General features: G+C 36.8%; 1 protein-coding gene across 1 annotated transcript in view; it reads right to left on the bottom strand.

The window, feature by feature from the left end:
- Positions 1–23639, bottom strand: part of COL19A1 (collagen type XIX alpha 1 chain) — a 284762-nt gene that overhangs the window by 231392 nt on the left and 29731 nt on the right. The window contains exons 5-7 of the mRNA XM_081141246.1: positions 8325–8448; positions 6806–7081; positions 2935–3015 (exon numbers count right to left, since the gene is read on the bottom strand). Coding sequence (XP_080997372.1) covers positions 2935–3015; positions 6806–7081; positions 8325–8448 — 481 coding nt within the window. The remainder of the gene's footprint in view (positions 1–2934; positions 3016–6805; positions 7082–8324; positions 8449–23639) is intronic.

Here is a 23639-nt window from a genome sequence, read left to right as displayed (position 1 = left end):
TAGCTATTGTAAATTGCGCTGCTATGTCAAGGGTTCTTTACTGTGGTAAGGTCATGGTTGATATTACTTTCGTCTTTGAATTTGGCTATATTTTCCAAGTTTTTTATAATAAGCATGCATTACTTTTAAAACAAAAACAAATTATTTTGAAAACTGGGTAGAACTCTAATGTTTGTGAGAACAATAAAAAAATGTAAGAAAAATAGCACCCAGGAATACTGTGACTAGTTTCCTGTCTCCCTATTTGTTCTATCAATTGACACTTTCCAAATTTAATGATTAGCTATTTAGTTAGCTTAATAAGTTTCCAAGTCCACAAGTATAGAAATCACATTAGAATGAAACATGATTATCACTACCAAAACAGTCCATTTAGTGCATATGATCTCATATCATTTTCCAGCCAGTTCCTGTCCCATAGGTTCCCAATCTGGTAACCAAGACCCAGTTAGAGTTCACAATTTTGCTCTGGATAACTAATTTACTATGTTAAATTTGGGATTTAAATGACTTTAAAAGTATGTCTTGGGCTTCACTATAAAACTGTCCACACTCTCCAAAAAGTGCCTAAAGGAAACATAAAATGTACAAGTAAGAACTCCTCCCCTTGGAAAACTCCCGGTTTCTGATTTGACACATATTTAATTACTTGGCCCTCAAAATTTTAATCACATTTTTCGTTTATTTTCAGCAAATGTTCCTGATTTCCTCCTTCTTTTTATATTTTCTCTTCATTTTAAGTCTGCAATTAGGAAACCGGACTGCTTCAGAAACAGAAAATCAAATCAATAGACGCAAAGAAGGATGCTTATAGATTATCTTGAATAAATTTCACCTTGAAATATGCTATAAAATATTAATAATAAAAACATGTCTGATTTGAAATTCAAGGACAAAATTAGATTTTTAAGCAAGTACATTAATATTTTCTAAATTCACCACATTAAAAAACAAACAAACCCAAAACAACAGTTGATGTCAGAGTTATAGCAGGTACACTTAAATGGCTTTTATATAATTATTTATCTTCCAAACTATGCATTCCCATTTGTAAAATGTAGCATGTTCTATTTTCTGTTAATCCATAACAGAATGGTGATGTCCCTTCAAATAATTATCAGCAGAAAAATAAGCAGTCTTATTTTTTTCTATAGTTAGAGATTAATTCCTACCTTATTTACTACTCTTTAAAACTAACTCTTAAATAGCCTTTTAAAAACATGATTAAAATTATTTTTCACAATTTGTGAGGTCACGTCGCTGCTTTGAATAATCAAACTACTCTATCAAACCCATCACCTATACTTCCTTAAAAATTTTCACACAATTTGAGTTCAAAGTGTCCATTATGTGATAACACAGAGTAGTGATTATTGGTCAAGAATGTATTGTTTGGATTTATCAAAACATCATTATGTTACTTTTCAATCACAGACAATTATTATTTTAAGAGCTCTTACATCACAAAAACATTATTTTTAAAAAAACAAAAAACTTTTGGAGAATTAACATCTTCAAGATTTAAATGTGTGACTCCAGGAAGTCTAGGTATTTCAAGTCTGTAGATTGGCATTCTAAATTATCTTTTTAGATATTTATAGAAAGACATTTGGCTGGCTTTCATTTTACTGGGAATAAGAGCCATAAACTGGGTTGGATATGCTTTATAAACCAAGTTACATAAGCAAAATGTAAAAGCTTGAAAGACTTAGCGATGCTTTGAATTAGCTGGCCGCATTATTACCCTACCACCCATACTGAGTGATGAAAGTTAAAAATATTTTTTGCATTAATAAACTACTGATAAAAATGTTCCTATAATTTTGGGGGGTAAGTGTAGAACTTCTGGGAAATCTGAGATACAAAGAAAAACATTTTCACCTTTTACTTTTACTTTTCGTATGTTCTTTCTGTAAGATTTCTTTCAGTTCATCCCTTTCAAACACATTTTTGTCCCATCTATCTCCTTCAGTAGTCGGTAAATCAACAAGTCATGAATCAGTGTTCTGGCAACAAAGCACTAATAATTGTTTTAAAAAGAATATAAAAGTCTAATTCCCCTCAATGAGTTTAAAATGTAGTTGAAAAAATTACAACTAGATCTAATAATATAAGATGGCACACACGACCATCACAATGAGAGAGAGAGGAATTATTGAATTCCGAATTTCTTTGGAATGGAAGATTGGTACAAGAAAGTAATAGTTGTAGTTAGGTTGGGGATGTTAAGAACTGGATTTGTATTTTGTTGCCAACAGTGAATGAGCAAAGCTTTGAAAATGAATAGAGGGCAGGAAGTGTGCCTTATCCATGTTTGTTAGCCTCGCTCCTTAACACAATGTCTTGGAGATCAATATTTTTGAATAATAAATGTTCGGTGGAAGAAAGGAAATGAATATGTGAAGCAGCGATTCAGAGTGTTACTCTGGTCCTGCTGGAAAGCTGACGGGCTAGAGACAAGGAGGGCCCTTGAGAGAACAATGCAGCAATCTAGGAGTGAGGCAAAGGCGGAGCACGGCAGTAACAGGAAAAATGAAGATGCAGGCGAAAGACGTACCACAAAGGTAAACTATCCAGGGTGGGAGGCGGGCGAGAAGAGGGAAATGAATGCAAATAAGGTCTGATCACAAATTTAACACCCCTGTAACTGGAGCATGACGATGCCACTGCTATAGTTTAGGGAGAAAGGCGTAAATTCTCTTTTACTTATGCTGAATCCAAAGTGAGGATATACCATTTCCAAAGTTCAGGACAAAACACTGGGATTAAAATATTTAACAGAAACCATGGGAGAGCTCTAAGACTGGCTTCTTCCTTGGAACGAATTACTCACCTGGCTTCGACAGACGATACTCAGTGCTGCCCTACTTTTGGAATCTACAGACCAGACAACTGTCATTCTACATTCTTTACGTGCCAAGAAAATTAACTTACCTTAGTATTTGATATTTCGCAACAAGTTTCTTTAGCTACGAGGTTCGAGTTACAGTAGATTTTAAGTTGGTGAAGTTCAATCTATTAAAAAATTGGTAAAAGAAATATCATTAGTTTTTAAGAAAATCACATTTAGACACTTAAGAGCTATGGTAATTGAACTGGTAAGAAAAAAGAAGCTATTACAAATAAATTACCAGTAGATATTTTTAATATTTTTATTAATTTAGGATCATGATTTTATGGATCATTTGAGAAATAGATGAGCCTATTTATAATGGAAATCAAGGAATGAAAGCAATTGCAAACCTTGGCTAGTTGTTTCAAACAATAAAAAAGTATTTAATTAAAAAGATGTATTGTTACTCACTACAATAAAGCGTGTACCCGCAAAATGAGGACTATATAAAAATATTCTAAGTAAAGTCAAAGGTCTGAGCACATGACGGAAAAAGCTTTATCTGTAGTTCTAGACCTATTTGAGAAATGGAAAAAGATAGTCACTTCCTAATAAGAAAAAAATAAAGGTATTTAGTTTTTATCTGTTTTTTATTTTTTTTTATGGATTCTGTCTAATACCTATGGATTTTATATTAAATTGACAGAGTCTTGAGCAGGACTCAAAATCTTTACAAAAATAATTGATTCCTTCTATTTGCTCAGCAGATTCATGGTTTTTGTCATTTGGATATGAAATTAAAGTAGTTCAAGGAAAACACAATCATGCCTTTAAATACAAGATCAAACAACCACATAAGAGCAAGTAAATAGTAACGACTATTAATAAAATTTCAATATGAGAGATGCTTACATAGGCTATTTTAAATTACTTTGTGGTTGAAAGTTTAATAATTTAATTAATAATTAATCATATGATGAATAGACGTAGAAAATAGGTCAGGCCCAACCTCGCCCCTCTGCTCCCCCTCCCTGCCTTTCTCTCTGTCTCTCTCTGCCTCTCTTCACTTCTTTATCTGTCTCCCAAAATAACAGTTAGATTATGCATTACTTTGAGGTCAATAAGTACTTTCTACAGAAAGGCCTAACTGTAATATTATAACTAATCCTATGGTAATAGCAGATATCTGCAGTTCTAAATCCCTACCCCACCACACACGCACAAAAAAAGTTAGAACTAATTGTCTACCCTGAGATGAACAAAATCAATTCAGCTCATAGGAAGCATTAAGAATTCCAGACATTTCATGAATTCATGAGCTGCCTAAGATCTGCGGCCAATGCAGAATTCTGAGATGAAATGAAATTTAACTTCTTTTCTATAACTTTTTGCAAGGTTATTGAAATTAAGTTTTATTTATAAAGTTTAAATACACTGTCTTACATAGTCTCATGAAATACCAGGTAGTAATATACCCATCATGTCAAATGAAGACAGGGGACAACAATTAATTTTCTTAACTAAAACTCATCATTACCAAAATAGTCAATAAATATTGAAATTCTATTATGTACCATCCACTGGGCTAAGCCCTTCATGCTAATTATTTTGCTTAACTCAAAATAGATGATCAACTTTTTATTAGAACCTAATCAAGTACCCTGACACCGAAGCCACAATCAGCCTAGTTTAATCACGCTTTCGCTCTTCATTAGTTACCTTAGAGTCCTTCGCTGACACGGTGCTTTAGAATGAGAATGTTTACGGCTAAGTCTTTTACTGACCCTTATAACACAGGAGTTGTTAGCTAAAAAAAAATCCTTTCTATCAGTTTTCTCACCTATCTCTTTCTCATAAAAGCATATAGGTAGTGTATGTAAAATAAAACCCAATCATTAGAATTTTTTCAATAATATACATTCTGAGTAAATAAAATATTTTCATATTACAACAGATGTTATGAATCACAGAACTTGTAAGGAGATAATAAAAAATTAGCAGTTAATGTTTTAGCAGTTTCTTATTTAGTTTTGTTTTTTTGTTTTGTTTATTTAACTTAGACTATCTCCTAAAAAAATCTCCATCATTGTGATATGCCTTTAATTTTATACTCAAATCAACTGATTCCATATTAAACTACAAAACTACTATAACACTATAATTTTCATATTATGTGTTTTTATAAGGACACACTGGATATTTTGCAGCCTCAGTCTCTGGATTAATTCTTTCCTTAGGTGGGAAGTTAATGACACAGGACAGACACTCAACCTTCAGAGGATGAGCTCTGAGCCTGGACCCCGCTCTCGCAATAACTTGTTCCTCTCTCATTGCCGTTTCTCCCTGAAGATTATGAATTTATCTCAGTGTGCTCTTTGGTTCTTCTAGTTTTTCTGGAACCAGAGTCCACTTTGCTCTCACTAGTCCTATAAGGACCAGATTCCAGTCCCAACCTCTGGTATATGCAGTAAGTACTAGTGCTATTCCCCACTAATGCTGCTAGAATTCCCTGAAGCTGACTTCCAGTCTACCTATATCTCACTCCACCTACTGCTGGGGGTCACAGCTCTGTCGTTCCAGCTGCTGGTCCCACTTCCTCCCTTGCCTTTGGAGAGACCTTTCCAAAAGTTCTGTCTAGTGCTGTTGTTACTTCAGTTAATACTGTTATTATTGGCAGCCATTTACTGACATAGACTTTTAATCTTTTCACTAGCCTTCAAGAACTTTGAGAACAGGAATGGAGGATATTTTTTCTTTCCTTGCTTTCTTGTGCTAGGGTTGAATGACACATCTGGCCTTGAATAAATAAGTGAATTTACAGAGAACTGCCCATGTACTAGTCACTACAGCACATACTCTCCACAATAACAAGTAATTCTATCAACAATCTTCTAATTGAGGATACTGAGACTCAGATAAATTAACAGCTAACAAGGTTAATTAGCAGATCACAACAGTTAAGTAGATGAGGTAGGATTTACAACCACATCTATCTGAGCCCCAACAGAGCTCACTATCCATGATGCCACGATGTCTTGTCTCCAGGACTGGCTTCTGCTCTGGTCTATCTTGCTGATCATCACTGAGCCCTAGTGATGGCATTCTCACTGATTTGTTCACTGTCTCTAAGAGAAGACAGTTTAAAGATAATATTTTATAGAAAAAAAAATGTGTGTATAAAATTAGCTGACCGAACATACACCTGCAAAGAATTATACTTCTGAAATAAAATTGAACTGTTAAGTGTTTTGAGTTAACAGTAATACCAATGTCTATTGGTGACCTGCCTTCAGATTATTTTTATATGATTCCATGATTTCCCATGATCCTACCCACAAGAAAATATAAAGTCATCAAAGTAAGCTATCTCTCACTTTTTAAAGATTATAGACCTTCTTCTCTAGGGAAATCAATTATAAGTCTTTATCATCTGAACATCAAATGTGATTTTTAGAGGATCTTTTCATCTGAAAGTGTTTTACTATCTAACTGTTCTCATCCAAATGACCTACTGATACAATTAATGGCTATGTTTTAATCCCCTGGAACCCTGAAAAATCATTATAAGCTCATGAAAAATAGTCTGCAAGACAAAGCAGCTGCTATTCTGAGGATGAATAAATAGCCTATTGTGCTTGAACAAAAACACCAGATAATCTGGAACCATTTAAAGTTCATCTTTTTCCAGTCCTTTCTATTCAAAACATATAAGCCTAGACACCAAGCTTACTTTTTGTACTGTATTTTCACTTTTACTAAAATTTAATTTTAGTAGCCTTATTTTTTAAGGCATGACCTAATTCTTTTAAATTCACAGACTGGGGAAAAATGGGTCTGATGGAAAACTAATTTCAACAGTGTTGAGAAGGCCATGCATTTCACAGTGATTAAAGGAAGATGTTTTAAATAAGATATTTGGTTTTAATTTAGAAATCTGACTCGTCCCCTTTCCCAGTGAGCATGACAACTCACGTCCACAGGCTTGCCGTCTGCAGCTCGTGCGGTGATGACGGTCCTTCCCTGACTGTCCACGGCTTCCCTGTCGTCAGTGTGCCTGCTTGCGACTAAACGACAGTCCACATACAGCGCCACGCCCCGGGGCTGCACGCCCACGCCAAGTTTATGCCACTGACGGTCAAACAAAGAACGGAGTTCCCGGTTTTTAAAAACGTAGTTCAGCACTTCTCCCTCGGCAGCACGGAACATGAGTTCCACCACCTTCTTTCCACCGTCAACTACTATGGAGACCTGCAAAAGTGAAAATTATCTTTAAATATTTTAAAACCAGTGTTTGACATTAAAGCGCACACATAAAAAACTCAACACCCATTTAGTAAAAATGAGACACTTCATAAAATGTTTTAGGTGACACCTGCGTCCTGCAGATTGGTTAACATAAAAGAACAGCAAACATAGTCACTACAAAATGGTTTAAATATGTGATATTCTGGTGAATGTAATATGCTCCTTTCTAGACAGAACATCTAAGAGTGTGTGTGTGTGTGTGTGTGTGTGTATGTTTCTGTATGAGTAATTCAAGAATTAAATGCCACCAATTTTATAAGAATAATATGATCACTTCTCTTAACTTGGAAACTGAGATCAACTTCTTTAAACTTAGATGATTTGCTTGGTGCAGAGAAAATACATTTCCATAGAGGACAGACTCTTTCTGTTTGGTTCATCTTTTCAACAAAAAATTGTGACTATGTTTACATATTAAAAGCTTGTTCTAATGAATGTATACAGAAGCAATCACAAATGCATGGTGCCAATAAGTAATAGTAAGGTTCATCTCCCCTCACCCGAGCACCCGCACCCCCTCCTTTCTGCCCAGTGCCATCCCTTTGACAAGTATTCCTAGGTTCTTGCTCTCCCCATCCCCCTTTTGGGCAGCTGTCCTCTCTCTGTTCCCACAGTTCCCACCCAACGCCAAGCTTATCCCTATCACTACACTCACTGCACTTGTCACATTGTGATTATGCTCTAGTGTGTTGTTTTCCTAGGTGACATTCCATTAGACCTAATGCTCCTGAGAATAGGAATTATGCTTTTTAAATATCTTATCTTTGTCACTAACTAGCATATAGCATGTGTTCAATAAATTTTAATTGAGAGGATCATATTAATATCCACCCTCTTAGTTCACTAAGGATTTTCAGATGAAACAATGAACAGCTTTTTAAAATAATACATAATATCAGAAATAATCACAGATAAGTTTTCAGTGAAGTGGACTTAGTGTCAATGAAGAAGTTGTGAAGGAAGGAAAGTCTGAGTGTCTTTACACAAAATATGAATCTAGAAGTAAAAGGGAAAACTAATATTGTCTCACCTACCAGGCTCCTATATTACAGATTTCAGCAAGATCCTCCTAACTGTAAGAATACTTGAATTTCCCTGCTGATGATTCCTCGAAAAGGCAGACTATTTGGATGCCCCCGAATTTGGACACACAGTTCCAAGATTCGCCTGTGATACACTCACTTACCTGTGGCATATTCTGCTGGTTTAAAACCTGCCATAGAAACCACCGTTCCTTCTTGGTGCTTCTTCGGACACGAAACATGGCAGCTACGGCAAACTCCTCGGGAAGGCCTTTGGGAAACAGCTTACTGTCGGAGGGAAACAGAAGGACCGTGGGAAGACTGAAGAAGGCAGGACAGAAACTCTAGGTACGAAGTCCTATGTAACACAGTATCTCAGGCATATTTGCCTCCATAAATTTATGATTCATTACTTATTTTTATAGCAATCTACTAAGAAGATGTACGAGAACAGCATGTCTGTGTAATTGTAATTTTTGTTATTTCCCTTTTTTATAGCTTCTGGTGTGATGTAGTGAAAGCTCGGGGTGTAAACAAGCAAGCGAGTAGGCTGCAGCTCTGTGTCAGTTGGGGTATGGCCTCACTCAGCACGCTGTTTCAGCAGAGGAGAACCTCTGAACTCTCTGCAGTTTGGCAAACAGTCGAGATTTATGAAGGAATAAATAGCACCTCTCGGTTTTGTCAATATAGAGAAGTACAAAGCATTTCAAAGAACACTGCTAACAATTAAATGTATATTTTTCAAAGAATAAGCTTAATCAGATTAAACTCTTGAAAATGAGTTCCTACTACTGAATTTCTAGTATCAATTTAAGACTGATTAAAAAAAACAAAAAACACAAAAAAAACAAAGAGGCTTTAGCGTATTTTCATTCCTAAAGAAAATAAAATAAGCAAATTCTTTCTAGGTATCAGAAAAAAGCCAAAAGACAGTTCAACTATCCTTTTGCCTTAATCTTGTTTCACTAGTCTCCCTGGATCCATAAAGAAACTCAGGGGGGGGAAATTGCAATGATCATGTCTTATATCTAGACTTTCATTGGAAAACAAGGAGAAATTACATTCTTCCAAGCTGAGTTTTAAAATTTGTTTGCATTGTATGTAAGAACTCTGCAAGGCAGGATTTTTGCTTTACTTTTAAAAAATCATGAGGAATAGTAGGTAAGAATTCTCTTAAGGACTAACATAGCCAGAAGCTGTTTATATAAATAAAACATCATGCATTGAGATGTGACTTCAAATACTACTCTAAGGTCTACTAAAACTAACAAGTAACTACTGAAACTGACAATCACACTGTCATGGAGAAGTCCTGACTTTTGGTTTTATTTTTTATGTTAAAGACAAAGTCACATGTAGTAGGGAAATTCAGGAAAAAATATGAAAAAGCTGTGCTGGCCTAAAGTTCGCATTTACTTACTGGGTTTAAAATGCACACACATTTATGACTATATATATTGAGGTATATATTATATGACTATGTATGCTCTAGCTTTATCTTCTTTGAGGATATATTAGGAAGAGCGGCAAACAACTTTATTGCATCTACATTATTATATCCCCTCTCAAATAAGAAATTGATTAGCAAATCATTTGTTTTCCATGGGATCAAAATAAAAGCAAGCTTCTAAAACTGTATTTTCTCTGAAAAGTCACCAGTATAATGACCACTACTGTACTGGTTTAAGTGATGTTGTCCATTAAAAAACAAACAAGACCACCAGGCTTCGGTGTCTGCCGTTTATCTTTGGGAGCACCTATAAACGCGAAAGGTGGGCAAAGTAGAGGAGAGAGGTGACACCAAAACATAAACTTCCAAGTGGAAATTTTGAACAAGTAAGTTGCATCAAAACTCTTTTAAAAAGGAAATCTCAACCCACACAGCAGGTCCCCAACCACAACTACCTGCAATAATAACTTGTGTCTCCACCTTGCTTTTAATTTCTTGCCTCCTTTACCCCACTGTCCACCTTGATGCTTTTAGAACCGTATCTTTATCTCAAGTATTCTAAACTTTGACATACTATTTCCGGGACTTTTTCTTCCATTCACTGAGCACATCTTTCAACATGGACTGTGCATTACTAAGAAGACCATTTTTGTAAGTTTTCTTAATTACTATTTTCTCCATATCACTTTCTTTTATCCCTTCTTTCAGAACCTCCTCTTTTAGACAATTATTTAACTTCTATATTAACGACTTAGTTTTCTTACCCTTTCTCTTATATTTCTCCATCTCTTTATTCTACTTTCTTAGATATTTCCTAATTCAGCATCAATTTTTTGTTATATTTCTGCCCCAAATTCTCTTTTGTTGTCCTTTTCAAACTATCCCAAATGCAGTATTCAAAATCTCTGATGTTATCAATTTGGTGGGCTTTTAAATGTTTTTCTCTGCATCCATGAATGTGTCCATTCCACCCTGGTTAATTTTTCCTCTTCCATGTTGGAAGCTACACTCAAGTCTCTGCTCATTCACTGTAGTCCATATATATTTAGGAATGAAACACTGAAACTGCAAAGTTTATGCATGCTGGCACAGTGTATCAATGAACCGGCTTCACTCCAAAGCATGATCAACTGGTGGATTGCACTGAGTACCCTCAAATGTTAATGTAGGATGATTATGTCTCTAGGGACACTCAGTTTCTCCACAGAGTCCTGGCATTTCCTGCTTTAAAATAGAATAGAATCCTTCTATTTACCTCTTCCCCACAGGTAAAGAGTATTCACCTGGCTGAAGACATCCTGGAAGCAGGGTGGGTGTGTGGGGTCCCACAACTCAGTATATAATTTTACTTTATTCCTCTGTCTTTGGTGCCTTGCCTCTTTCCTGCACTAGCTATCCTGCTTACCACCATCCCAGAGCCTCTCTGGCTCAATTTCTCTCAAGAATAAACCTCCCACCTCTTGTCTAATTGGATGAAGAAAGAGAAGATAACCTGGGGCCTCATTTTTCACACACACACACACACACACACACACACACCAGCTTCTGCAGAGGCTGTTCCCCCCAGTGATGTCTCCCAGGTGTCTGGGGAGGTAAACTGGCCCACATCTCACCAGTATTCCCTGACCTGCACCACATCATTTTCACTTCCCATCTTTTGAGTCAGTTATCAGTCTTCCAACTGCTTTCTTTCTTCTAAGGCTGTATTACAAACTTTCTCTGTTGCTTCATCTATTATACTGTTATTTTTGCATTTAAAGGGGTTAAAATTCCTTTTAAATCTTCAACTTTTCCCTCTCTGGTGCTGCTTTTCCTTGGTTTACAAAAATACACATATCTTCCCCCCCCCTGCAATAAAACAGAAAAAACTTCCTCCAACCTTTCTAAACCATCTAAACTGCCTTCCCTTCTAACCATCAAACATCTTGAATGAATACTCTGAATATCTACAGTGTCACAATCCACACTGCCCTTAACCCTCCTGCTTTCTAAAAGCATTCCCAATCAGCAAACCCACTCCCTCTTCTCAAACCTCATTCCCTTCTACCTTTGCGAAGGTTTTATCACTGAAGACATCCTTTCTTCATGGATATAAACCAACTGCATAGCGAGAGGGCCCAGCCAGGATGCTGCAATGGAAGCTCGGTGGGTTTCTTTCTCTCTCCTACTCATCTTTTGTGCCAGGCATATAGAACAGAGGCTACCCAAGGTAGGTACTCAATAAATACTAAAGGGGTCAATTAATGAATTGAATTCAGGTATAAGCAATATAAAAACAAAACAAAACACATAGCCCTCTCCATCCAACTTTAGTTTTCCATCTTGGATAGAAATGTGCATATAAGAAATCTTCACTTTCCTCTTAAGTCTTCTATAGGAAAAACAAATACAGCAAGCAAAGTAATAACAGCCACTGACACTTGTCCTTACATAGAGGACACCTGTGTGGACTGAAAAGAACTGAAAGCGCAGTCCATCTACGGGGACCAACTGCTATTTAGCTCCAGCCAACTGTGACCATGTGGGAAATTGGGCTGAGGTTTGCCAGTTCATGCCACTTTTCAAGACATGCCGAATATCCGCATTTTTATCTAAAAGGTTTAGAGTTTTAACTTGGCAATTATTTCATATTTTTCACAAACACTGTCCAGACCAACATTGTGCAAACCAAACAGTGACTGCTAGTGGGCAACCTTGGACCTACAGAAACGTTTGCTCAAGGCCCACCATATGTACAGCACTGTGGGGTTTACAAGGATGGAAAAGGAAGGTTCTTATCCTAATTGCTTCTTAAAATTGGTTGGGAGAGGGAAAGCATCCACAGAAAATCTAAGGAAGTGATATAAATTGGAAGAGAGTAGTACACAGCCAAAATCAGAACTCAAGGTGGGAATGGAAAACCCAGTGTTAGGAATGGGACTCCCTTTAAAGTCCTGTAACAGCAGGATGGTTTCAGACCTTTTAAGTTTATTGAGACTTGCTTTATGACTTAACAAGTAACTACCAGTCATGTAAAATAATAAAAATTTTTCTCTGGAAATGGGGTTCTTACTGACTTCCAAACCCATCCTTCCTCCTCTAATGGTGGTTAGGCTGCTAGTTTGCATTTGCAATTATAAAGCTGTTAGTTTTCAAACCTGCCATTACGTTGAGGAGAGAGGGGTGTAAATAGGATAAGTTAAATGCCAGAAAGCTTGCTATTGTTGCAAGCCCTTAGTTAATTTCCAGAGTCCTGAAAATACTGGTTTTGACCATTTTTGCCTGTGTTCTCACTGCTTTTATGAATGAGTACATTTTCTGAGCTCCTTATTTTGCCATCGGGCTGACATCAGCAGTGATATCTGTTTGGACCTTTCAGTTCAGCCCAACTACACATTTCACGCAGCTAAGAGAAAAAGCTGAGGGAACACCTCATGAAGCAGAACCATGTAAATGAATCCTGTTCATATTTCTGACTCACATCATCATGAGAAATAATACACAGTTGTTTTAAGCCACTAAGTTTTGCAGTGGTTCATTACAAAGCAAAAAATAATGAAAACACCTTTCTCTTCATTTTTTTACTTAGGATTATGACTATATAAGCACCTGTCACATCATGAGATTGCAAACTCTCTGAAGGCAAGAACAGCATTAAATCTCTCTTTGTATCAACCACAATACCTAAGTGCAGTGCCAGCAGGGCACTCTATAACTATTTGTTAAATGAATCACTGACCCAGCAAATAAAACCAATGACAATATAATTTTGATATGATTCTTCAATACTATATAAATAAAACTAAATATAGTGATTTTCCAATTATTTAAAATCTCATTGAAAATATTTATATCACATGAAAAGTTTCTTCTGTTCCAAAAAATAATAAAGCAAAATAGTAATATTGATAATGTTAATATATAATATCGTCTTTAAATAATACACTGAAATAAATTAGTAATGTTTAAAGAAAAATTAATTTTTCATACTTTCAAGGCCAAAAAATAATTTTGCTTGCCAAGACTGTAATTTTTAAAGAAAAATTTCTGTGTTTTAAAAATAACATGTTTCAAAATATATCTGCTCTTACAGAGTATGTTTTTTGTTTATACCACTCAAGCACAAACACTTAATGAGACACAGAAAGTTTCTCTGGGTCTTGCCAAAGTTTCTATTATAAAAGAAGCTGTATTGGATTACTGGTCTGTTACCAGAGAGATATAATGACAGCTTGCTATGTCTAAGATATCCATGCTTGAATATTTTTGAATGGAGTGTAATTTCCTATAAGAAATTCTATCCATTGCTTATTCAGTGATACTCCCATTAACAAAAATATTGTTGATCCGTACTTGCCAAACTCGTTTATATATATTCAGGTAGAAATTCTCAGTGAAATAGTTTCTAACTTCCCTCAACTTTATACACTGTAAATGGGAAATTCATCCACGTAAATTAATATTAATTTCTATTTGAAGAACTCAAAGTTCCATGAAATTTAAGTGTAATTAATTTTTTATTTCTCATTGCCCATTTTTCTTCACATTAATCAAAGTCACCTAAATATTAATGGGCAGGTATACCAAATTAACGAAGTGCTTAATCTAAAATCAATTTTTTAAATGGGACTAATTAAACTCATAGAGAGCCAAACTAAAGTCATTCCAAATTATCCAAAGATGCAGAAAAAAAAAAAAAAAAGCCACCTGAGGAATCATCTTTACACTGCCCCTGAGAGGGCTAGCCTTGCTACAACCTGGAGTGTCTTGTAATTTGCATACTTTAAACTCCTTTGAATTTGTAACTTATTTCAATGTTGAAAATATCTAGAATATAGTTTCACCGGCTCACTAATGTTCTCTACGTATAGCAGCCCTCGGTTCAACCCTAAAGTGTAAGAAAACACTATTAAGTTGTTGGGGAATTGGCAGAGGATCGAAGGTGGGGTTCCTTACTGACCAGCTCTGGCAGATGACACTGTCCAGATCTGACAATCAGTACCAGTGACACTATAGCCCCAATGAAAAAATGATTGCATAAAGATCTTAACATTACAATGCTTCCCCTCTTGGTGCTAAAATTAAGAGAGATTTTTATTTTCTTCTTTATATTTTCTCTATTTTCATAATGTTTGCAATGAGCACGAGTTATATTAATTCTCATTTTTAAAGATACTACCAACCTTTAAAATAACCTATAAATTAACCTTATATTCTCCCAGGACAGAGATGAAAAAGAATTAACACTAACAAATATTATTTTTGCTATTATGAGTAAAAAATAAGTCATAAAACTCTAGAACTCCCAACCTATTGTCTTCCTAATGAGTAACTCGCTGAGGCATTAAGACAAAATGATAAAAACTTCAAATAAAAATACACCTTTTCCAATACTTTCTCCATATGCTTCATACAGAATATCTAACTACAAAGTACTAGTGCCTGTATTCATGGAGTTGGATAAAAATTAACATCTTATTAACCATGAATAAATTCACTGGATAGACCCTTAATTAAGAATGGGTTATATTTGTCTAAATAGCATATTAACTATATTCTCTAGATTTTTCTTTCCCACTTGGCTAATGAAAAATCCTCTTCTGGTCAAAATTTATTTAAAATCCTTAGGAAACACAATAAAATGGTGATGTCTAAAAGGTATCTTTATCACAAGAAAGATCTTGGCATGAGATGGAGGAAGAAGCATACACTCTGTGTATGTATAATGGTTATTAAACAGGATTCTACATCTGCTGTCTTTTGTATATGTGGTTGTGAACTCAGAGGTACAGACATTCTCCCTAACTATGAAGTATTTTCCCTGACAAGCCCAAACACCTAACACTCTACTATTAGAGCTTCCTTCCTCTCTGGAAAATACTTGTGTTGATGAAACAAAAGCCCTGTTACCATTAAAAATTAAAATAGTTGCTGGAAACCAGTCAAACATTACTAACAAGTTGTCTAATAATTAATTCTCACCTTGAAAGCATAGACTGGGACCTACAGGGATTGTCACAAAGCGAGGAAGTTGAAAAGGGGACTGAACAGAGAGAGGAATAAATCCAGAGCAGGAAATACACCTGAGTTAGCCAGACACAGGTGAGATGCCATTGTCATGAGCCCTGGGCAGCAGAAGTGCCACCTCAGGCCAGTGGAAGCATGGGAAGAAAGCTCCTGAAAACAGGAGGTGACACCAAAGGGGAGGCGCAACCAAGACAAACCTTGACTATGGTCCTGGCCTGTGCTGTGGACTCACATATCTAAGCCTCTGCTTGGCATCTCCACTTGGATGTAAAAGGCGTCTCTAAATAACTGAAATTTAATTTATTGTTTCCTACCAAACACATCCCTTTATGTGGATTCCACATCTTGATCAAAGGCATGGCCATTCACCTAGGTGCTCCAGCAAAACTCGGAAATGTCATTCCTGATTCTTGCCTTCCTGTCATTATGCCCCACCTCATACGATGCATTGGCAAGTCTTGCTGTTTGTACCAGCAGCACAGATCCCGATTCTGCCCACTTCTCTCCAGCTCCACCATCACTCCCTAATCCAAGGAGCCACCATTCCTGGGACCCTTGTCATAGTGTCCTGACAGTTCTCCCTTGTTTCCCTCCCTTAAAGTCTAGCCTGCACACAGCAGCTAGAATGAGCTTTCAAAATGTAAAGCGGACGAGGCCCCTTCCTTACTTATAACCTTCCTACAGTGTCTCCTCGGTCCTGTAATAACATGCACACCCCTGACCATGGCTCACAGAGCCTACTGTGCTCTGACTCCTGCCTTCCTCTGACACATCAGCTCCTATTTCAGTCTTGGTGTGGCACCCACACTCCAGTTACAATGACCTGAATTTGTTTCCTTGAGCACGCCAGGCTCATTGAGGTCTTAGGCTTTTATACTTCCTATTTCCTCTCCCGGGATGGCTGTCCCCAGAAGTCTTCACTTAGATGGCGTCTCTCACTATTCAGGTCTAAGGTCGCTTCCTCTATAAGTGTCCTCACCTCAGTCACTGCCTAACACCTTGTTTTCTTTTCTTCATAGGCTTAAAACTAATCAACAATTTTTTTTAATTTAATTTAATTTTTCCATCACCACTTATCCCCTCTATGCCCTCTTCCAACTCCACCTCCCCTCTTCCCCTCCTAAAATCACCACACTGTTGTCCACGTCCATGAGTTATCTCTCTTTTTCCTTTTTTGCTCAATCCCTCACCCAACCCCTGCCCCTCGAGCTATCTACCTGCTCTCTATGAGTCTGTATTTTGCTTGAAAACTCACCAACATTTTTAAAAAATGTACTGGTTTACACATGTATTCCCTGTCTCTAGCAACTAGAATAGGATTCCCACGAAAACAGGAACTCTGCCAGACTTGTGGCTCTAAATCAAGCATCTAGGCTAATACCTGGCCTATAAGAAGCACTCATAAAAATGGGTTCCATTCATGGGAAATCCATAATGATGCCATAGTAGGCACCAAATACTTGTATTTGGTATGAGATATGTTAGCTTGTATAATGCCTTAAAGTTAAGGCCTCATGAGGCTGTGCTATATCCCATTTAGCAGAAAACAGCAGAAGGAAAAACTAAGCCCTGTGGGATTCTACAGCAGGCTAATAAAAAAGCTGATGCAAAACAAGGCCAGGAACAAACACAATCAGTATTCTTACTTTCAAACAGAAGTTGAAAATCTCTACAAAATGGACTAGCTACCCCAGGAAGACTTCACCAAAAGTGTGCTTCTGCAGAATTCTCCAGCCCTTGGGAATGTTTCAGTTACAAGACACTACACACAATAGTTTCCTGTGGTTCTACACTCCTAAAGCTGAAAGGAACCTTAATAGTGATTTAGATCAACCATCTCACTCCATAAAAGAGAAATTAAAGCCACAGAAGTCAAGTAACTGCTCTAACATCACTTTGTGAGACAGAGGTCAGGATGGGATTTGAACTCAGAACTCCTAACTCCCAGGTCAGTTTTTCCAGTGTATCAAGTTGCTTGCATCCTCTGAGTTAAGAATAAAATTTCCCTCGTTGTTACCAACTTAACTTAAAAGTAATGTTTTGGGACAATAAGGGAGAAAAAAAAAACTACTTTTCTGAGTACTGGGTGGAGTGGGGTGGGGGGAGGTAAATAAATATAAAACATTAATTTCAAGAAATGAATACATAATTAAAATGTTGGAAATCATACTGTAATGTTAACAACAACAATAAATCATATTTTGGGCTCTGTTCAAAGTATTCATCATGACATTTGCATATCCTAGGTGACCAGTAGCCCTGAGGGGTGGATTATTACAGTTCCTTCCCCTAATGATATTTTGAGCACAGTTCAGGAAGTATCGCAAACCACACAATAATATCTTTAAAATTGGGATGCTGTCTGTTACATTTTAGGAAAGATAAACTTTCCTAAAAGTTTGCTACTGAAGTGTGCTACTGAAGGTGACACACAATCAGGAATATTTTTTATGTATTCCTTAGAGATCATCTCTTAGAAAAATTAGGATTTTTCACCAAGTATTTTTTTTAAATGAGTGTGGTTTTCAGGAAGTAGTGAGAATTATGAAAACAGTATATATACCAATAACTATGTAATGTGAAGAAAAGTTTGAAGCATTCTGACAAAAATTGCCTCTGTGTTTATCCTACTGGTGAGAAGCAATATATCAGGAAGAACATTAGTAGGATGGTAACCTAACTAAAAAGAAAAATAATTCCTTAAAATGTGAAAATAATCACAAATGTGACTCTTTCAAATCATTGTGGAAAGAAAGATAACCCTTAGCACTGATCCTACATTAACGTTTTCCTGGCACAGGGATCGGTGTTAGCTTCCATTCCATTCATCCCCTGAGGTGTGAAATCAATGCCTAACACAGCTATACTCCAAGTTAACTTAATGAAGGTGAAGTGTCTGGTCTCTCAGGGACAGAAGGATGTCAACTGAACAAATAATGGGCATTCCTGGCTGTCCCAATTAATGAGAAACCGAGAACTGCTTTAAAAGGATAAACTGCTTCCTCGTACTCCCTTCTAGATGGGAAGCAGTGCAAGCATGGCAAAGCCAGGAAAATCATAAAGTTAAAAAATAATCCATCTTTTAAAGTACATGCAAGTACTTATTAAAAAGTTGTTTTATGGAGAGATGAAATCAAGGAGTAGATTTCACTTATCCATCACAACTAGGCCTTGGTGGTTTATTGCCAAAAAAAATAAAGACCCTAATGAAGCTCATAAATTTCTTTTTTTCTTAGTACATTGAATAACTGGTAATTTCGTTATACAGAAAGTTCAATTTGATGTATTTGTTCTGTACTTCTACAAGAACCATATTTTGTAATGTGGCAAGGAACATGTCTGTCTCATGAATAGAAAAAATAAAAAAGATAAAACCAAACTACAGAATGAGAGGAAGGAGAAAACCCATGATTACTGGTTTCCTTTTTGCTCTTTTACCTAACTAAATAATAAGAAATGTGTTCAAGGAGTGAAATGTGTAAAAAAAAAAATTATTAACAAACTTTCACAATTTCAGTGCTCATAAACTGAAAAGCAAGAGGACACAATTATTATAGAGAAATTTCATTGTGTAAATAGTGTTCCAAAAATTGTGTGAGATATACATTTAGACAGCAAAATGTTTAAAAATTTTAGTTACTAATTATAACCGTTCCAGAGGTAATTCTTCAACTAGTTCACAGCACAAGCCTTGAAGCAGAGCCCTTTTTTTTTAAGTGTTATTTTGGTAGAGCCAAACTGAGTTTTCCAGATCACATTTAGCAAGCCTAACCCTTATTTATTTTATTTTCACTTTTAAAATGGAATTGTTAAATGGAAAAAAATCTATTTTTAAATATCAAGAACTGGCTTCCAAATTAATTCTTCCATTCTAAATAAGCGTGAGGCAAGGTTTATGAAGAACTTCCGTATTTACAAGTATCAATGGGGCCTCTGACTTGCTGAATATCTTCCAGGAAGAGAAATAAGATACAAGTTACATTTCCTGAGAGTGAAGTGAGAGATGCTTGGAGTTTATAGTAAGTCATTTCTTTCCCAGCTGACATCCACCATCACCTGTCATGTTATGAGCAATTTGGCTAGCAGGGCCTGGAGGGTTTGTCTGAAATGCCTTCCCCGCAAGCTGGGTGATGATGTTTGAGTTCCACAGCCAAAGAGACTCTGAAATCTTAGCCCCTTTGTGTTTGCTGAGGGGATACAGACAGATAGGTTGTTAATGGAAAAACAAAGCTTGGATGACTCTCTCATAATCTTTCGCCTGTTATGATTAGCACTTGTTCATTGTGATATTGTAAATGACTTCCCATTGAAAACAAATCTTACTAGGTGACATTCAGATAATAAAAATCGAGGATGGACTAGAGAAGGTGCTCTTCAGAAATACCTTGAAGGCTAGTTTTTTCAGGTGTCTCCACGACCCCACCCCCAAGAAAACCTCCTGGGTCAAACCCAACCCCATCCCCAAGAGGTCATCCTCTGAATTCTGAAATGTCTTTTCTGAGCCTGGGGGCTTGGCCACTGCTTCAGGATCAGTCCGAGAGTCTGACCAACTGAAAGCTGTGATTTTCCCGCTGGCATATACTCAGTACTCAGCATTATTTTCTAGAATGTAATGCTATTGCTCCCACACCTTCAGTTTTTTACAAACAACTTTGGGCCTTGGCCAGTGTGGTTCAGTTGCTGGGCATCGTCCTGGGCGCCAATAGCTTGCCTGTTCAATTCCCCATCAGGGCACATGCCCAGGTTGTGGATTTGATCCTTGGAAGGGGGCATGCAGGAGGCAGCCAATCGATGTTTTGCTCTCATACTGATGTTTCTCTCTCCCTCTCCATTTCTCTCTCTCTAAAAATCAATTTAAAAAATCTTTAAAAAAAAACAACTTTGGTGAGGTATCATTGATATACTCTGGTTTCTCTTCAGGTCATAGAAATTTTTCATATTTTACTTTCCTTTTTTTATGAATAAAGTTCAAAGCCCTTAGCCTGGCACATAAAGACTTTCAGAAAAGCACCTTAGCCTGCCTTTTCAATCTCCTCCATCTCCCAGACATTTCCCCATCTGTGTTCACTAAACATGTGGGATTTTTCACCATTCCTCAAATTGCCTTGACCTTTAAAACCACCATGACACTCCCTCTAACTACCACACACTGGCCCCCTGGCTCACCTGGCACATTTTCCCTTATTCTTCAAGCCTCTACTTTTCACATCCTCTGGTTCCCTCGAAATGGCTTCATCTGTTCTTCCAGAGTCTGTCACACACAATATCTAAAGATTGCTACCATGTTCCATCATAGCTGATTGTTGACATATCTGTCTTCCCACATAGAAATAACTTGTTGGTAGGGACCATGTCTTTACTCGTTCTTAATCCTGAGTACTCCACACATAGTGAGTATTCAACATAATTTGGGAATTGAATGAAATACTTTCTTAGAATTTCTTCTTTCACTGGCATCAAAGCTAAACTTCAAAATAACAGTCACAATATACTATAAAATATTTTTTTCAATATAACTATTGTAAGCAAAGGGAATGTTATATTCTTATCATGGGTAAATTAGAGGGGACATAGGCAATATGAAAATAATAGAGAGGATTGCCTAGTATCCATACGTATGAGCTTTTCAACCCCACAGAGAAAGGAATGCCAAGAGTTGATTGAATTCTATTTGTTAAATACACTGTCATGCTCTGTGCCCAAGCAGTACTGCCTTGGGGTCCAGGGGATAGAGGGTCATTGAATCCATGCCACCACCTTCCAAAGCGTACACATGTGCCTACTCAGCCATAAGCCACTGGGCAACTCTGGCACCCAAGGGTGAGGATCAGTAGCACAAGTAGAAATTGACTGGGTCCCCTATAGCAACATTTCCATGGAGGGGACTCGCAGCAAAGTCAGGGGTGACATGCACTGACAAGGAGACCGGGAAACAAGAACAGAAGCATACTTGACTGTGGACATGACCACATGTGCAGCATGCTTGGGGCGCCCAGGAATAATGAGAGTTGCCTTTATGAGGGGGCACTGATGTTAACATATCATCTGAGCCACAACCTAATGTGGCCTGGAAACATTTAGACTATCTGAACCAGGATCTGACCAGCATTATATAAAAAGTATTCTAAGACCTGGCCAGGTGGCTTGGTTGGTTGGAGCATTGTCCCATACATCAAAAGGTTTGGGGTTCGATCCCCAGTTGGGGCACTTATGGGAGGCAACCGATTGATGTTTCTCTCTCACATCCACGTTTCTAAACTCTCTCCCCCTCTCCCCCTTTCTCTCTCTCTAAAAAAAACAAACAAACAATGAACATATATACATCCTTGAGTGAGGATTAAGAAAAAAAGTATTTAAAAATGAATCGGATCAGAAAACAGAGGGAAATTTGCCTGCGGACATCTGTGAAAGCTGCGTTTAGAAGGTAGGGTGTGTCCTACGCTTTCTAGAATATGTAGGATTCCAAGTGGCAGAAATGGTGGACAGAACACGACAGAGAGAAATAGGTACACAAAGGCACTGTAGAGAAACTCTGAGGTCAATTCACTAGAGACACAACAGTGCTCACCACTTTGAAAGAGAAATTTCCAGTGTTCGAGAGGTCAGATGTAAGCTAAGGGATCTGTGTGCGGGGAAGTACAAGTGGTCAGTAACATTATTCCTTAGGGAAGTTTGGGAGGGAAAGGTACCGTCAAGGGAAAATGCTTGTAGAGCAGGGAAGGATTAAGTATATATCTGTAGGCTAAGAGGCCAGGATTCTGTAGAGAGGGGCGTTGATAACAGAAGAGCAAAGGGGATCATGGGTAAATCAATGTCTTAGAGAAGGCTGGCTAAGGGAAGATTAAAAACACAGCTGGAGGGGTTAACCTGGGAAAACAGAGGGTCACCTCTAGAGGACAGCTGAAGCAGAGCAATTCTGCTGCAGAGAGCAGAAGTTGAGGTGGTTTAAATAAAAGGAATAACTTGAGTACAAAACATCTGGTGAATTCCATCTCCTATTCGACCAATCAGATATTAATTCTACAAGGCACTATCTTGGGTATCCATATTAATTGAAATTTTCACCAAACCTGTGATTGCTTTCAAATTACATAGATATAGCCATGGTGAGTGGAATTATTAAAGTCAATTATTTGAATATATCATTTTTAATTTAAAATTATAAAAGTTTCACCTGATCTGGAACAAATGCATTTTAGAAATGTAAGTGCTGACTAAAATGAAGCAATGGACAAAGCATACCAAGTTTATGTGAGTCACATGAAATAACATAAGCAGCTATTTGGCTACTGTGCTTATATTCTGATTAGCCTTTGTGACTAAGTTGAAAAAATCAAAATGATAATAAAGTTTATCATTAAAATTATAATTGTATCTTACTATCTGATTCTGTGTCTGAGAATAAGAATTAGACTACTCGTTGTTATTTTATGAAACAAGGACTCCTATCAATCCACAAAAACATCTGTAGAATTGTTATAGTTATATTTAGGCACCAGTATAACAAAACACCATGCATTACTACAGTCAATTCTCTGGCTAATTCATAAATTTGTCATGCTTAAATTTAGGTTTACAACCATTTAAGCAATACATTTGCAACTATCGAAGGTTAATAATTAATTAATTTTCAGATAAGATTAAAGATGACTGATGTGCTGCCATGCTTTGTTTCTTTTGTCTACTCTGAAAACCTGCAGTGTACACTCCACAGATACATAGAACCCCCATGTGAGCAAAAAAGCTCTGTTTTTCCTTATAAGATTTGATTCATTGGATAACAAAATGAGTGAAGAAAGAAAAAAATCTACACATAATCCAACAGTAGTAGATTAATCAATTCCTGTCAATGCCCAAGTAATTACCAAAGCATAATTTTATTACTTTATGATGATATTTGCATTATTATGACTCCTAAGTAGTACATTTAACTGGTACCTTGCTACTCTCAACATAAATGGAATAAGGACATTTTAAAATAATACAATTTACACGTAATTAGCCATAATAAAATAGGGAATAA

This window comes from Miniopterus schreibersii, assembly GCF_964146895.1.
Source record: "Miniopterus schreibersii genome assembly, chromosome: 6".
NCBI lineage: Eukaryota > Metazoa > Chordata > Mammalia > Chiroptera > Miniopteridae > Miniopterus > Miniopterus schreibersii.
Note: the sequence above shows the minus strand (reverse complement) of the source record. Positions and strands in the feature narration are given on the sequence as shown.